The 17,276-nt window shown below is 43.6% G+C and overlaps 1 protein-coding gene across 1 annotated transcript in view; it reads right to left on the minus strand.

Annotated features, from left to right (window-relative positions):
• Window positions 1-627: 627 nt before the first annotated feature.
• Window positions 628-17,276, minus strand: part of Polr3H (RNA polymerase III subunit H) — a 45,572-nt gene continuing 28,923 nt past the window's right edge. Inside the window, exon 6 of the mRNA XM_080271436.1 lies at window positions 628-1,027. Coding sequence (XP_080127562.1) covers window positions 908-1,027 — 120 coding nt within the window. The 3' untranslated portion in view covers window positions 628-907. The remainder of the gene's footprint in view (window positions 1,028-17,276) is intronic.

The raw sequence follows: 17,276 nt of genomic DNA on the forward strand, positions 1-17,276 counted from the left end.
TACAGTTTTAATTACCTCCTTCACTAATAAACATCTTTTCTTTATTCATTCTTGATGCCAACAAATTATTTTATTCAACTTATGGGGGAAGGGGGCTTTCTGAACTGGAGAGGTATGATATAGCCTTGATTAATCCCTTCACTATTAGACATCTTTCCCAAAATTGGTTAAAACAATTTGGTAGTGGTCTTAAAAAAAATAAGTCATGGGCATGAAATAGGTAGCCCCTTCAGTCAGATGACACAGTTCCTTTGTTCACTGTTGCTGCTACTGGATTATTTTATTCATGTTAGGAGAACACCCAGTCATGGAGGGGTTGAAGGAAACTGCATCTAACCTCTCTAGCCTGAAGTCTTCAAAGCTAAATAAAACTGCCTGCTAGCAGCATAAAATAAATATATAAATAAACTTCAGCGAAGTAGTTACAGGATTAGAGGGGAATATTTCATAAATATGACAACGTACAGCATTTCCTCACTATACTCGTATGTAGTCTTCTTATTTTTTTCATGTTATTCCCCTAATAAATAAGAAAAATACTGTATATGCCACTGAAAGTTTCCGTGATATCTATAGGGCTGATCTGACAGTTCCCCCTAACTACAGCACCGACTGTACAGAAATGTTAGGATACTTTTAAGCACATCCCTGATGCAGAAAGAGGACCACCTGTTTTGTCAGTACTACCTCCTTGACAAATTATTCAATAATTACATGCTGAGAACAACACCTATAAATACTGTGCCCCTTAACCTTAGAATACAGTGTATATATTAACATACTGACTATAATATTGCTCTGATGAATTGCATATCTCTATATACATCCTTGCAGTATTTACATTGGTGCACATGTGGTGTATTAAATTAAGAATGATTTGCCAGAGATGATGCGCATACCACATAGGTCATGACATTTCCCCCACCTCCTCCTCCTCCTCGGCCTCTTCTTCATCCTCCTCTTCCTGTCCTGCAGTATTATTGGTCCACCATGACACCAAACCCAGTCCTTGGTCATTTATTGCACCCTGTGAATTAAAAAATTATTTTGAGACTGGTTATTTATTTATTCATTCATTCATTCATCATCCAATCCTGTGCTGCCCCATAAGAAGCATAGGATACTACTACAAATGTATACAAATGGAGGTCTATCAGATCATATGATTGTGGTATGTAAGATCAAGCTGAGACGAGTGAGGTCGACAAGGAGAGAGAGGAGCAGTCAGGGAGAAAGACTGAAAGTTGAGAAGCTAAGGATCAAAGAAATGGCAGATGAATACAGAACAAAAGCAGGGGAGGAGTTAGAATCAGTGAGCTGGAATGAAATGGATCTGGACAGCCTGTGGAATGCATATGTGGATTCCTTAGTAAGGAATGCTAAAGCAGTGTGTGGTGTGACAGGAGTAACAACAAAGAAGAATAGTACAGCATGGAGGGATGAAAAGGTTAAGAGAGCAGTGGAGGAAAAGTGGAAGAAGTGGCTAGAGTAGTTACAGAACAAGGGTTCAATTGAAATAAGTACTGAATATAATGAGAGCAAGAAGCACATAAAGAGACTAGTGAAGAGGAAAAAGAAGGAGGTAAATGATGATATAGGAAGAAAAGTGAATGAAAGTTACTCTGAAAATAGGAAGTTATTCTGAAAAGAGGTGCAGAAATGTAGAAGTGACAGCAGAAAGAAATGTGAAAGTGTGAAGGATGTAGGTGGTAGATTATTAACCCATGGGGATGAAGTAAGGACCAGATGGAACGAATATTTTGAATGTCTGATGAGTGGGAACAGAGAAGCAAAGTGATTGTAAACATGATTGGCTTGGGGGTGTGCAAAGAAGGAATGCAGTGCCAGGAAACATGACACTTGCACAGGTGATGAATGCTGTGAGGTGGCTGAAAAATGGTAAAGCTGCTGGGGTTGATGAGATGTATGCAGAGATGATTAAATGTGGTGGAGAAACCGGAATGAAGTGCTTGTTGGAGATATGTAAGAAGGCATGGGTGAGTGAAACTGTGCCAGCACAGTAGAAAAAGGCTGTGACTGTACCCCTATACAAAAATACAGGTGAGCAAAGTGAGTGTAAGAATTATCATGGCATGAGTTTACTGAGTGTTGTAGGAAAGGTATATGGAAGAATTATGAGAGAAAGTAGGAGAGATATCAAAAGTCCTAATGAGTGATGAACAGGGTGGTTTTAGGAGCGGCAGAGGATGTGTGGATCAAATATTTGCAGTAAGACAGATGGTATGTGAGAAGGACTATAAGGTGTTTAGAGCATTTATGGATCTAGAAAAAGCATACAACAAAGTAGATAGAGAAGAACTGTGGAAGGTTTTGCGCATGTAAGGTGTAGGTGGTAAGCTGCTAGGTACCGTCAAGAGTTTTTATGATGGTAGTGAGGCATGTTTAAGGGTAAATGGGCAACTAAGTGAATGGTTCACGGTCAATGTGGTCGTGCAACAAGGTTGTGAGATGTCCCCATGGTTGTTCCATATATGTACACTATATGGATGGGATGATGAGAGGTGTAAAACCACGAGTAACAGAGAGACGGATGACGTTGATAATGAATGGTGATGGATGGAATATCTCAAATTTGTATGCTGATGATGCAGTGCTATTTGGAAATACTGGACACGAACTTGGTAGACTAGTGCAGAGTTTTATTGATGTCTGTGAGTGTCGTGCTCTGAGAGTAAATGTACAAAAGAGTAAAGTGATGGTTATCGAGTGAGAAGGTGACTCCCTGTGTGATGTTACAGTGAATGGAGAGAGACTGGAAATGGTGAGAGAGTTCAAATACCTGTGCACAGTGATAGAAAAAAGGAGAAAATGTGCAAAAGAAGTGGAAAGAGGAGTGACACAAGGAAGGAAAGTAGCGGGTGCTATGAAGGCCTTGACAGGAAACAGAGGCTTGAGTGTTGCAGCTGGACGTGGCTTACATGAAGGAGTGTTAGTGCCAATTTTAACATATGGATGTGAGACTATAGTGTGGCACGAAAATGAAAGGTCAAGAGTGAGAGCCGTGGAGATGGGACTGCTGAGAAGTGTATGTGGAGTACAGAGAGTGGATAGGATACGAAATAATGTGATTCATGAAAGATGTGCAGTGAGGAAGTCTGTGGACACCAGAATCAAAGAGAGTGTACTGAGAAGGTATGGTCATGTGGAGAGAATGGAAAACAACAGAGTGGTGAAAAAGGTATATCTGAGCGAATATGAAGGAGGGTTGTATTGTAGGCCAAGGAGAAGGCGGGGGGAATAGGTGAATGAGTGTGTGAGGAAGAGAGGTATGGAAGTCGGTGAGGCTAGGGGCCTGACAAGAGATCGAGCTGGCCGGATGAATTTTGTGAGAAGACGCACATGATCACGGATCTGGCACCCCTTTTAACATGACAGCGTTCGGACTAAGTCTATCAGATACATTTATGTGAAGTTACAGAATGTGATGAATGTTTCTGACGTATCAGATAATGCCAAGATTCCGGGGGCTTGAATGATGAGTGAACAGATGCATGGCCCTTTGCACTGGGCAAACTTGGGCTGTTTAGACACTGTTACTCCTCACCTTGCCCTAAGGTGGGAATGGAGGTTAGGATGATCATGACGACAAATGTATACAACAAATGAGTGGATACTTCGCACTGAGAAGTACAGTCAAGTAGCTGTGGGTATAAACAGTATGGATAGTGTTAATAATAAAGTTTATGAAAATTTTGGCCTTGGTGATTCTGGTGACTTTCCTTGTGATGACTGAGCTTTTGCTTCTGGGTCATCTCCATACACCCAAGACGCACTGCCAGTTATTATCTTCTTCATGAAGTCTGGATTCTGGTCAGCAAAGTTCAACATGTCCCTAGCAAACGAAAATCCAACGAGTAAGAAGAACGCTTCCTCAAACACACGCTGCTCGTAGGCAACTGGGGTGGGAATATACTTGAGCATGCGCACAACAATCAAGGTCCCACTCCACTGAGTCACATCCCTTTACTCCAACTGGTTTACAAGAATATATATATATATATATATATATATATATATATATATATATATATATATATATATATATATATATATATATATACAGTATATTATATATAAATATAAATATATATATATATATATATATATATATATTATATATATATATATATATATATATATATATATATATATATATATATATATATATATATATATATATATATACAGTAATCCCTCTACTATCCGACGTAATAGAGCCAAAGGCATGTCCAGAAAGTGGTCCCATCCGGAAAGTCGGCCCCTGGCTCCTGGACTGGTACTTAACCCTTTAACCGTGGGTATTGTTTTGGTCTGACTGTCCTCTCCCGCGGGGGTTTCAGCCAAATGTAAACAAACCTTTAAACCTTAATAACTCTGCACAGAATAAAGCTAGAGAAAAAAATAAGGTACCATTAGAAAGTACTAACCTTCAGCTTTCCATTGATGTAGGTTTCATGACTTTGTTGACTTTCACAGGACGGGCAGTGCCGTTAGAAGTGAGGGGTGTAAAATCACTATTTTTCGCTCACACATCATTACCTTCGCTCATACACCATTACCAAATGCCAACCTCATTCTGATAATAATACTATAAACATATATGAACACTGCACATACGATAAACACCCACTCTGTGTTCACTGAGGCAGGTAAAAGGCACTGTAATTACCTGCACTTCACTGCCACATCAGCGGTGTTGTAATCACTATTTTTCGCTCACACACCATTACCAAATGCCAACCTCATTCTGATAATAATACTATAAACATATATGAACACTGCACATACGATAAACACCCACTCTGTGTTCACTGAGGCAGGTAAAAGGCACTGTAATTGCCTGCACTTCACTGCCACATCAGCGGTGTTGTAATCACTATTTTTCGCTCACACACCATTACCAAATGCCAATCACATTCTGATAATAATACTATAAACATATATGAACACTGCACATACGATAAACACCCACTCTGTGTTCACTGAGACAGGTAAAAGGCACTGTAATTGCCTGCACTTCACTGCCACATCAACATGTGTTGTCACTCACACAGCTGGACAGATACTGATGCGCGCTTGGTCAGGGGTGGGGTGGGGGGCCCAGGGGGTGGGAGGTGGGGCCCCAGGGGGGGGAAGAGGGAGGTGGGGGTCGGCTGGAGTGAAAGAACTTAATAGCTACTCTCCCTTGAAACAATTGGCGCACGGAAAAAACGCGGGGTATTCAAAATATTCACAAACATTCGAGAATGACACCCGCGGTTTGGTCCAGTTTTTGCAACGTCATTCTGGAATGACACCCGCGGTTAAAGGGTTAAGGACCCTAACGCAGCCTAATTTTGAAAGCCACCTAAATAACTCCCTACCGGACATGCATAGCACCTATTAAAACCTATTAATGACCCTATTCACACCAATAATGGACATAAAGCATGAAATAAATGAAAAGGAACCAAAGAATGAGGAATTAGAAGTGACTGTACCTCAGCCAGGGTACTTACAGCACATCGGTGGCCGCCTTCTCTAAGGCTTTGGCAGTGATGAGAATGCTCTTGAAGCACGTACAGTAATCCAGTGTTGTGCTGCACTTATTTCTTTGCACTGTGAGTTATAACTGTTTAACACTGCACATTGTTCTTCACTGCACCATGCCAGTTTCAATCGCCACCAATTTGCACTCCACAGTTGATCCTTTGCACTCTGTGTTCTAATTTCTTAACACTGCATACCACTGTAAATTCCCATGTGGTCTAGTGGCGAGGTATTGCAGTTTACTCACTGTTTATTCCCAAAAAACGAGCACATGTGGCTTCCACTGCGATAAGCATCTACTCATGATCGAAGTTAGGCAGTAACTGTTGATGATGGGGAAACAGAGTTGCCAGATCGCAACGGCCACATTACCAAATTCCTCAATTTTCATTACCAAATTCAAAAAGCTAGCATTTATTCTTCACTAATTATATTCTTCACTAATTATATACAGTCAACCCTTGGCTATCACGGGTTTTGCTATCGTGTTTCATGGCTATCACGGACAGGTGAAATGCAACACGATTACCTTTATCGCGACCTCAAATACTGCTATCGCGGATGATGGTCGGCCAGAAACATTCAAATCGCGCGGGCTCCGCCCATGCGTATACTCGCGCTGTGATTGGCGCGACATCACAGGCTACCCGAGCGCTGATTGGCCCAGACATGGTTACAGCTACCCATCCTTCCCGCCAAGGTTCAGAGAGAGTCAGCGTTACCGGTCGACAGCAGCTATAGCCGTGAAGACCTATTGTTCAACCACAATGGCCACCAATACCCCATCCAACCCTCCTACCATTGGTGCACGTAACGCGGCTAACCCAGGACGGCAAGTGAGGAAGAGGAAGAACCTGCCTTATGCTCAGGGTCCCTTCCAGACTCCTGATGAAGCTGATCAATTCCTAGACGAGATAGAACGTCGGAGGGGTGGCCAGTAATACTCCACCCCAGCCTCGGAACCCCTTCAACCCACCCAAGCCCCTCATCCTCTCCAAAAATGTTAAGTAAAATGGCTTATTACAGTTACAGTAATCACTCTAATATCCGGACGCCCAATATCCGAACATCCCCACTATCCGGACATAAGAATGTTTCATAATGTACTTTTTTCCATACTATACTTACCTCATTTCACTCTTTAATGTCCTTTATTGGTGTGAATAGGGTGTTAGGAGCTATGCATGTGCAGTAGGAAGGTGTTTTTCTGAGTTAGGCTAGGTTAGGTCCATAAGTACCAGTCCAGGAGCCAGTCACCAGAATGTTTATTATTGTATGAACCTACTTCTAAACCCTCATTTTATGTTTCTTTTCATTTATTTCAGTCATTTATGTGCCTTATTGGTGTGACTTGGGTCTTAAATAGGTGCTATGCATGTCCAGAGGGAGTTGTATAGGTGTTTCTCTGAGTTAGGGTCCATAAGTACAAGTCCATAAGCTGGGGCCCAATATCCGGACAGAACCAATATCCGGACCTACCTATGGCTCTATTACGTCGGATATTGGAGTGATTACTGTAATTCTGTTTTATTTATAACCTTTATGTACTGTACTGTACTGTTGTTAATTTGCAGCATTGGTTTGTAATCCCAGGTATTTTAGTGAAGGAGATGTGAAAATAGGGTAAGGTTGGGGTAAAGTTGGAGGTCAGGGAACCAATTAGAATTTTTCCCATTAGTTCTTAAGTATGGCTATCGCGATTTTGGCTATGGCGGGTCGCCTAGGGTACCAATTACTCGTGATAGCCAAGGGTTGACTGTATATATATACCCCCTGGGGGTAAGGGGGGTTTCAAGAATACTCCCCCAGTATCCCTGCTTGTCGTACAAGGCGACTAAAAGGGTTGGTGGTGGGTTAGTGCCCCACCCCGTAAAAAGAACTAACTAAAAAAACGAATAAAGAGCCTCAGACCCGGACGGACCATACGTTGACGACTAAGGAACGGACAAAGGACATTCTTAGGGTGGGAACGTGGAATGTGAGAGGAGTGAATGATGAAGTGAAAGAGAGAGAGATTGTTCAGGTGCTTGAGGATGCAAAAGTGGATATATGTGGATTGACTGAAACTAAATGGTAAGGTGAAAGGGTGAGAGAATGGGAATATGGTTTGGGTATATGTGCGGGAGTCAATGAAAATGAGAGGGCAAGAGAGGGAGTATGTCTGATGATAAGCAAGAAGTGGAAGGAGAATATAAGAGAGTATGGAACAGTGGGTGCAAGGATTGTATGGGTGAGGATGAAAGTAGGTATACAAGCGTGGGCAATTGTATGTGTGTATGCCCCGACAGAGGATCGAGTGGCAAAAATGAAAGATGAGTTTTGGGCGAGTGTAGAAGCGTGTATGGACAAGTTTGAGAGGAGCAAGAGAGTGCTGTTGATTGGAGACGTTTTCGTTTTCGTTTTTAAAGGCTCCAACATGCTTGCATGTGTCGGCCTTGGTCACCTAATGGCGGCTCTCCATGCTGCACGATCCATTGCAGCCTCCCTTTTCAGTCCCTTAACCCTAAGGTCACACTTAATGACCTCGTCCCATGTCTTTCTCGGTCTACCCCTCATAACCCCACCCCCAATATTAACACTTCTCACCTTCCTCACCCAGCTATCATCCCCCATCCTCTCCACATGTCCAAACCACCTCAATCTACCTCTCCTCATCACAACACCAATATACTCCAGTCCCATCCTACCTCTCAACTCTTCCATTGTAAACCCAGCCCCTCCAGGCCTTGGACGCAGGGACGCACTGCACATCCACCTAATCATTGTCATTTCTGTACGTCTGAGCCGGCGAATGTCTTCCTCCTTCACTGCCCAGGTCTCACTGCCATACAGCATTACACTCCTAACACACGCTGCATACAAAGACCCCTTAGCACGTAGGGAGAGCCCCCTCAATGTCAGGAGAGGCAAGAGCTCCCTGAACTTCTTCCAACCACTTCTCACCCTAGCCACAGAGCTAGCTCCAGCCCCACCTCCAGCACACAACATGTCTCCTAAATAACAAAACTCTTCCACACACTCAAGAGATTCACCAGCAAGTTCAATTCTTTCACGTCTGACGATCTCCACCTGCTCACCCCGGCACGCCGTACACATAAAATCAGCATTATCTCGCAGTCTACCTCTGATACCACTACATCTCTTATGCACCCATTTATCACACACACCGCACAAGATGGAATTACTTCCCACGCCCTTGTGGCAAACTGCACATGGCCACTCTCCCTCGTCTTTGACAGTACCGCCACCAACCCTAGATATCATCACTTTTGTTTTATCTGCATTTACCCTTAAACCCTTTTGCCCCATACCATCTCTCCACTTCCTAAACCTTTCCTCCACCTCCCTTTCATTCTCTGCAATAAACACCAAATCATCAGCATACAACAACTCCCACGGGAGTCCGTTTCTAAAGTCACGTGAAAGGGCTTCAAGTACCATGATAAACAACATGGGACTCAAGACTGACCCCTGATGCACACCAACATTCACGGAAAACTCATCACTCAAATCTCCATTCACTCTCACCTGGGTGTGAGCACCCACATACATGGCCATAACCACCCTAACCAGCCACTCCCCCAAGCCAAGCTTTCTCATTGCCCACTTCACCACCTCTCTAGGGACTCTGTCAAAGGCCTTTTCCAAATCAACAAAAACAAAATAAAGATCCCTTCTCCTACCAATATATTTTTCCTGAAGCTGTCGAACAATGAATATGGCATCAGTGGTCCCCCTACCTGGCATAAACCCAAACTGCATCTCATCAATATTCACTCTTTCTCTAATCATACCTTCTAAAACTCTCTCCATTACCTTCATTATCTGATCTAAAAGCTTTATACCTCTATAATTCCCTCTTTCCAGGGCATCACCCTTCCCTTTATACACATTTACAATTACACTCTTCAGCCAATCATCTGGGACAACACACTCATAAATAATCCTATTTATCAGGTCAGTGACTAAACTCACCCCTATATCGCCTGAGGCCTTCAACATTTCGGCAGTCAACCCAGACACACCTGCTGCCTTCCCCACCCTCATCCTGCCTATTGCCTCACTCACAGTAGCAGTATCAATCAAAGGCCAAGGGCCAGACACTGGAGACATGAATGGCAAAGTTGGGAATGTACGAGTGGATGGAGTGGTTGGTCAGTGGGGTGTGCCAGCTGACGTAGATGGGAATGGAAGTGCTTTGGTGGACATCTGTGCTTGTAAGGGGTTGGCAATAGCCAACACCTACTTTCGGCATAAGATGATCCACCGGTATACATGGAGAGTAATGAGGAGGATGGTTGGTGAACTAGTTGAACGAAAGGCAATGATAGACTACGTGTGTGTGGATGAGCGAATGAGAAGACAAGTGTTGGATGCAAGAGTGTGGAGAGGGTGGGGAAATGAAGTCTCGGACCATCACTTAGTGATGGCCAAGGTAGAGCTGCAAAGAAAGTGGTTGAGGAGACGAACGGGAAGACAGGAGGAAGCAACTCCTGTGAGAAGAGTGGAGAAATTGCAAGATAGTGAGAAAATGACAGAGTATAAGAGCATAGTGGAAGAAAGATTGGGAAGGTATGAGCTAGAGCAGATGGAAGGGGTGGAAGACGTATGTAAGATATTCAGGGAAGAGATAGGCGCAGCGTGTGAGGCGGTTTGTGGTGTGAGGAGGAGATGCAAGGGTGTGCAAGGGACAGCATGGTGGAATGATGAGGTGAAACAAGCTGTGGAACAAAAGAAGAAGGCATATAGTGAATGGTTAGCGAGTAGAGGTAGGGGAGAAGATGAGAGAGAGAGGAGAGAGGTATATGTGAGCAGGAGAAGGGAGGTTAAGAGACTGGTGAAGGAGAGTAAAAACAAAGTGGATGAAGAGTTTGGGAGGAATCTGAGTGTGAAATGGAGGGAGAGTAAGAAATTGTTTTGGAAGGAGGTAAAGAGAGTAAGGCAGTGTGAAAGGGGAAACAGTAGGGGAGTGAAAGATAGGAATAATAGATTGCTGGTGGAGAAGAGAGAGAAACTGAGGAGATGGAAGGAGCACTTTGAGGATTTGTTGAATGTAGAGAGTGATAGCAGTGCGAGTATAAGTGGCTGGGGAATGGCTGGGAGAAGAAGAGATGAGAGGAGGGAGGAAGAGATCAGTAGGGCAGAAGCAGTGGAAGCGATGAAGAAGATTAAGTTGGGAAAGGCCCCAGGAATTGATGGAGTGTGTGGTGAAATGCTTAGGTATGGGGGTGAGATTGTTGTGGAGTGGATATGGAAGTTGTGTAGATTGGCTTGGGAAGAGGGAAGGGTTCCAGAGGACTGGAAATCTGGTATAATTGTTCCTTTATACAAAGGAAAAGGGGAGAGAGAAGTCTGTGGTAACCATAGGGGTATTTGCCTACTTAGTGTGACTGGTAAAATATATGGTAGAATACTCATTGATAGGGTTAGGCATATGACAGAGGAGCTAGTTGGAGAAGAACAAGGGGGATTTAGGAAGGGAAAAGGGTGTGTAGATCAGATATTTGTTCTAAGATGTTTAGTGGAGAAGTATCTAGAGAAGGGAAGGAAAGTGTATGCTGCCTTCATGGACTTGGAGAAAGCTTATGACAGAATAGATAGGCAAGGTATGTGGAAAGTATTAAGAATATATGGAGTGGAGGGGAAATTGTTGAGTGCTGTGAAGAGTATGTACGAGGGAGCTAGGGCTACGGTGCGAGTGGATGGTGTGCGGAGTGAGTTCTTTGATCTCAATGTGGGACAGAAACAGGGTTGTGTGATGTCTCCATGGCTGTTTAATATATACATGGATGGGGTTGTAAAGGAGGTGCAGGGTAGGGCAGTGGATGTGGGGGTGGCTCTGATGAATGAGGGTGAGATTTGGAAGCTTCCGGTGTTGCTGTTTGCTGATGATACATTATTGTTGAGTGAAGATGAATGGGAGTTGCAAGGTTTGGTGAATGAATTTGGGACAGTGTGTAGGAGGAGGAATCTGAAAGTTAATGTAAACAAAAGTAAAGTTATGGTGTTTGAGAGGAATGAAGTCACAGAGTGTGCAGTGAGGTTGGATGGTGAGGATATGGAGAATGTGAGTGCATTCAAGTACAGGGTACTTGGATAGTGTGATGAGTAAGGATGGAACTTTGGGGGATGAAGTGCGTGAAAGGGTACAGCAGGGAAGGATGGTTGTTGGTACACTGAAAGCAGTGATGAGAAACAGGGAGGTGAGTATGGAAGTTAAGAAGTCACTGCATGATAGTATTGTGATCCCTACCCTGACGTATGGAAGCGAGGCATGGACCTTGGAAGAGGGGAACAAGTCAAGAGTGAGAGCAGTGGAAATGAGTTACTTGAGAGGAGCATGTGGAGTGACGTGGAGGGACAGGTTGACGAATGAAAAAGTGAAGGAACGCTGTGGGGTGGATGTGGATGTGGTTGAGAAGATTAGGAGAAATACACTGAGGTGGTTTGGACATGTGAAGAGAATGGAGAATGAAAGACTGACTAAGAGGGTGTATGTAGGTGAGGTGGAGGGTGGGAGAGGGAGAGGTAGACCGAGGATGAGGTGGAGGGATGGAGTTGAGAGGTATATGAGGGAGGGGGGGGTGAGTTGGGGGGAGGGTAGTCAAATGGTGGGTGACAGAGCAACTTGGAGGCGTTTTGTCTGTGGCCACCCTTTGCGGGATTAGGGCGTCGGGCTATAGATAGATAGACTCTCCTCATAATTAACAGCATGTTGATTATTTTCATGCTATGTAGGCTAGCAGATCAATCAGAGAAAGCAAACAATCCACCATCTCCATCCTGTGAATCCTCTTACATGAGAAAAACCATTTGGTAATGCATTATTCTGATTCATTACCAAACGAATTTTTAATGACCAAATTGGCCCACTTTTGGTAATGACAAATACCAAATGGCAACCCTGACAGGGGAGGGGGGAGGAAGGAAAGGGTGAAGGGGCCGTGGTGTAAACAGCTGTTCAGCGCCACGCGGCAATTTCCAATTACGAGTGGGAAAAAATTAGGATTCTGAGGGAATTTTTTTCTTTTCTTGGCCATTTTTGGGTTCCAAAGGTCTAGGCCCACAATGTCCAATAAGTGGGGTGTCCAGAAAGGGGCGTCCAGATAGTATGGGGATTATGTATATATACAGTAAAATCTCAAATTTGGTCAGTTTAGAATTCGATGAATCAAATTTCGACGCATTTTGAAGTGGTCCGCCTACCTTACTTTTTGATGCAAATTCGTGAATTTCGATGCTCTCAGGGCCAGACTCCAACCAAAACATGCAAAGATAATATGTTTGATGCGAACCAAAATGCTAGAAGTGAAGGAAAATTATCAGAAAAAGTATGAACCTAACCTAATATCGTATGTAACGTGCTCTCAGGGCCAGACTCCAACCAAAACAAGCAAAGATTATATTTTTGATGCGAATCAAAATGCTAGAAGTGAAGGAAAATTATAAGAAAAAGTATGAGCCTAGCCATATGTGGACATGCATTTCACTGCAATTTAGTTGTATGTATTTTCTTTGTATTTTCGTCGCAACTTACCTGTTTCAAAATGGCAAGCAAGAGTGGTTCTTTGGGTAGAAGTGGTAATGTACAAGAGCAGCCTGGCACCTCTAAATCTTCGCAGCCAAAGAAGAAATGGCAATACAGGAAAGGGCAGAAATACACCAAGTATACACTTGCTGACAGTATGGCAATACAATGCACAACTACAGTTACTTAACCACAATTATAGTTCGTAAAGTTTACAGGGGGTGTGGCCAAAAAATCATGATTTTAGGTCGTTAGGTTTGGAGGCCCAGGATCCAAACTAATTTTTCCCATAAGAAGTTCAGTTTAAATTTCGATGATTTGAATTTCGCTGTGATTTTTAGGTACATATGTCCATTGAAATTTGAAATTTCACTACATATATATATATATATATATATATATATATATATATATATATATACTATATATAGGCCTATATATATATATATATATATATATCTATCTATATCTATCTATCTATCTATCTATATATATATCTATGTCTATATATATCTATATCTATATCTATATATATCTATATCTATCTATCTATATATATCTATATCTATATCTATCTATCTATCTATCTATATATATATCTATATATATATATATATATATATATATATATATATATATATATATATATATATATATATATATATATATATATATATATATATATATATATATACATATGTATACAGTATATATATATATATATATGTATGTGTATATATATATATATATATATATATATATATATAAATATACATCCAGTCATACATATGTATACAGTATATATATATATATATATATATATATATATACAGTATATACATAGTGCTCGTCAGAAGTATCGAGCACCCTGCATCCCTCCTGCAAAAAAAACCTTTCAACATTGAAAAAACATATAAATAATGCATTTTATTTACCTTTAGTGCTTCGTAGGGTATCCTTTACGCTTCTTCACGGACCTGAGACGTCTTGGAAGTGAAAGGGCGAGGTTCCTGAGGTGCTGGAGGGGTATATTGTCCCAGGAGTCATGAATTGCGGCTTCCAGCTTAGGCAGAGAGCTCACGTCCTTCCCTTGGAGATTCTTCTTTACGAGGTACCAGAGGTTTTCAATCGGGTTGAGGTCTGGGCTATTTCCTGGCCAGTCTTTCATGAATGATACCTCGCAGTTACCAAGCCAATTGGTGACCAATTCGGCCTTATGAGCAGGTGCACCGTCCTGCTGAAACACTTGTGCACCTGTTAGCTCGAATGACTCAGGTAAATGATCACACAGAAGCTCTAGATAAACATCCTGATTCACTCGGCAGTTTTGGGGAAGCACAACAAGCTTCCCCAAATCCTTACCAAAAAAACAACCCCATACCAGGAGTGAATCAGGATGTTTAACAGTGCTTTCAACATACTGTGGGTCAAGTGGGTCACTACCTTTGCGCCGGTACACACATGCTCCTCTGTTACAGGTTACACTAAACGTTGCCTCATCAGACCACAACACTGACAACCATTGCTCCTCACCCCAATTAAGGTATTTGTTAGCAGAGGCAAGCCTACGAAGTCACTGGTTGCTAGAGAGAAGAGGCTTTCTCACAGGCCTGTTACTTATGTAACCAAGTTCTTGGACCCTTCGAGACACTGTGCGCACAGAAACCTCACTAAACACTTCCGGGTTGCTCTCCTTTATTTTCCTTGCATTCACACGAGGATTAGACTCCACTGCACATTTTAAAACATTAACAGACCTCGGGAAAGTTTTCCTAGGCCTACCAGACTGTGGTTTCCTTGTGGGAACGTCACCACTGTTTTCCACTTGAAAACACGTGCACCAGCTACGCACTATCAATCGAGCCACGCCAACCAATTCACTAATTTCCTTCGTTTGATGCCAGCCTCCTTTAGAGCAATGATCTGGGATATGATTTCACCTGATAGTTCATGGGTATGTGCCATAACAAAGTGGCGAAAGCCAAAACACTGCGGGACACTCGGTAAAAAATGGCGCAAAAAGAGAGGGAGACGCGGTGGAGTTCCTCTCTCTCAGGCAGCCTATAGGCAACTGAGGCAGGAACCAACCAGTGTGTACGAAGGCCTCAGGGTACCGTGACGTCTTGCTAGCGTCGCAAACTTGTGGCTCAATTTTTACTACCAAAAACGGGTGATTCTTTTTTGGCCATAAGTATTGCGCGCCTGGCCATAGGCGCTCGATACTTCTGATGAGCACTGTATATATATATATATATATATATATATATATACAGCATTCCCCGTACTATCCGGATGCCCACTTTCCGGACACCCCACTTACCGGACATTTTGGTCCCGAGATTCAATATTCCCAGAATTGGCCAAGAAGGGCAAAATATTTGAAAAAAAAAAAATCCAACTTTTCCCCCCCATAATTTTAACTCAGCATGGGCAGCGTGGACCAGCTGTGTTTCGGTGCGTAATTCCGCCACTGTCTGCTACAGCGCCCCTGCATCCTCCCCACTTACCGCCCGTCTCTTGTTGTGAGTGCATGCTCGTCATCATGGCAGCCCACGTGCTCGCTATTGTGGTTGTGCCCTACCTCCTGCAGGCTCTGCTGCTGCTCTCCTGCCTCTTGTTAGTGTGTGTGATGATGGCCCCGCCGGCTGGGAAGAGGAAGAGAGTGGTTTTGACTCGGAGAAGAAGAGGGAGATATTGGACAAGGTGGACAAGGGATGATCAACCTCACGCATTCTCCGTGAATTCAACCTGGCCCGATCTACTTTGTTTGATACCGAGATCCCGTGACAAACTCATGCAGTACACGGCTGACTTCTCGTCAAAGAACAAACGCAACGAGGAGAGAAAGATGATGTTTACTCCCCGGTATGCTGAAGCTGACCGCTCCACGTTGATCTGGTATCAACAGCAACGTGCTGCTGGTATACTGGTGCGTGGCACGGAGCTGAAGGCTGCTGCTGAGAAGTTCACAAGGCTGCACGACGCCCCAGACTTCAAGGCACCCGAGGGTTGGCTCTTCGTGTTCAAGTTACGACATGGCCTTACCAACCATAAGTCTCATGGCGAAGCTTTGGACGCCAATGAGGATGGAGTAGAGGAGTTTCGGCACAAGGTGAAGGGCTTGATCGACAGGGAGGGCCTCACTCTCAGTCAAGTCTACAATGCTGACGAAACTGGCTTATTCTCTCTCTCTTTGCCAACAAACACTCTAGCTGAGGAGAGGGAGAAGCATGTACCTGGCTGCAAGCTCTCCTAGCAACAGATATCTGCTTTGTGTTGTGCCAATGATAACGGCATGCACCAGCTTAAGCCCGTTATTGTTGGCCGTGCAAAGCAGCCTCGGGGTCTTCGTGGAGTGATGGATGTCCTTCCTGTCTTTGGTACCATTCTTTGAAGGCATGGTTCACTGCCCAGATCTTCAAAGACTGGTTCCACTGCCATTTCGTCAAGGAGGTCATCCAATACTAGAAGAACACACTGGGAATCCCGTGCGACCAGGTAAAGGCTCTCCTTCTCCTTGATAATGCACCTGCCCACCTGTGTGACAAGGACTTGGTGGCTGAGAATGGGTGCATCAGGTGCATGTTTATGCCACCTAATACGACTTCTCTCATCCAGCCAATGGACCAAGGAGTGATCGTGACAACTAAGAGGCTGTAACGAAGGATGTTCCTGGATGAGGTGATGGTTGTTCTAGAGGACGAGGACAAGCGCAGGGAGGGATGGGACACGCGAGGCCAGTGGACTTTGGAAAACCTTCGCCGCTACAACATCAAGTCTGCAACCTACAACTGGGCCAGTGCATGGAAGGAAGTCCCTGTCAAGACTCTAGAAAATGGTTGGTCTCGTCTGCTTCTCGGAACGGATGCAGAGCACGATTTCCTAGGTTTTGACGTGGATGACTTCCATGCATGTCTATGTGCGCACGGCAATGATGTTGATGTGGACGAAGTGTGTGTGTGGTTGGATGACGACGAGGGCGATCCTGGGTATTAGACCATGTCTGATATCAAGATCGCATCTTCAGTTGCAGGTGTAAGTGCCCAGCTTGAAGATTCCGATGAGGACGGCAACGATGATGCGGACTCTTTTCAGCATGACACTACTCCAGCCATCCCCAAGCTGAGCACACTCTGGGAACATGTAGAGTTCGTTCTCGACTACCTGGAACACCTGGACTACGACAGGGAGATGGGGC

Source organism: Coenobita brevimanus, chromosome 46 (assembly GCF_032717465.1).
Source record: "Coenobita brevimanus isolate Jiangsu-jjx chromosome 46, ASM3271746v2, whole genome shotgun sequence".
Taxonomy (NCBI): Eukaryota; Metazoa; Arthropoda; class Malacostraca; order Decapoda; family Coenobitidae; genus Coenobita; species Coenobita brevimanus.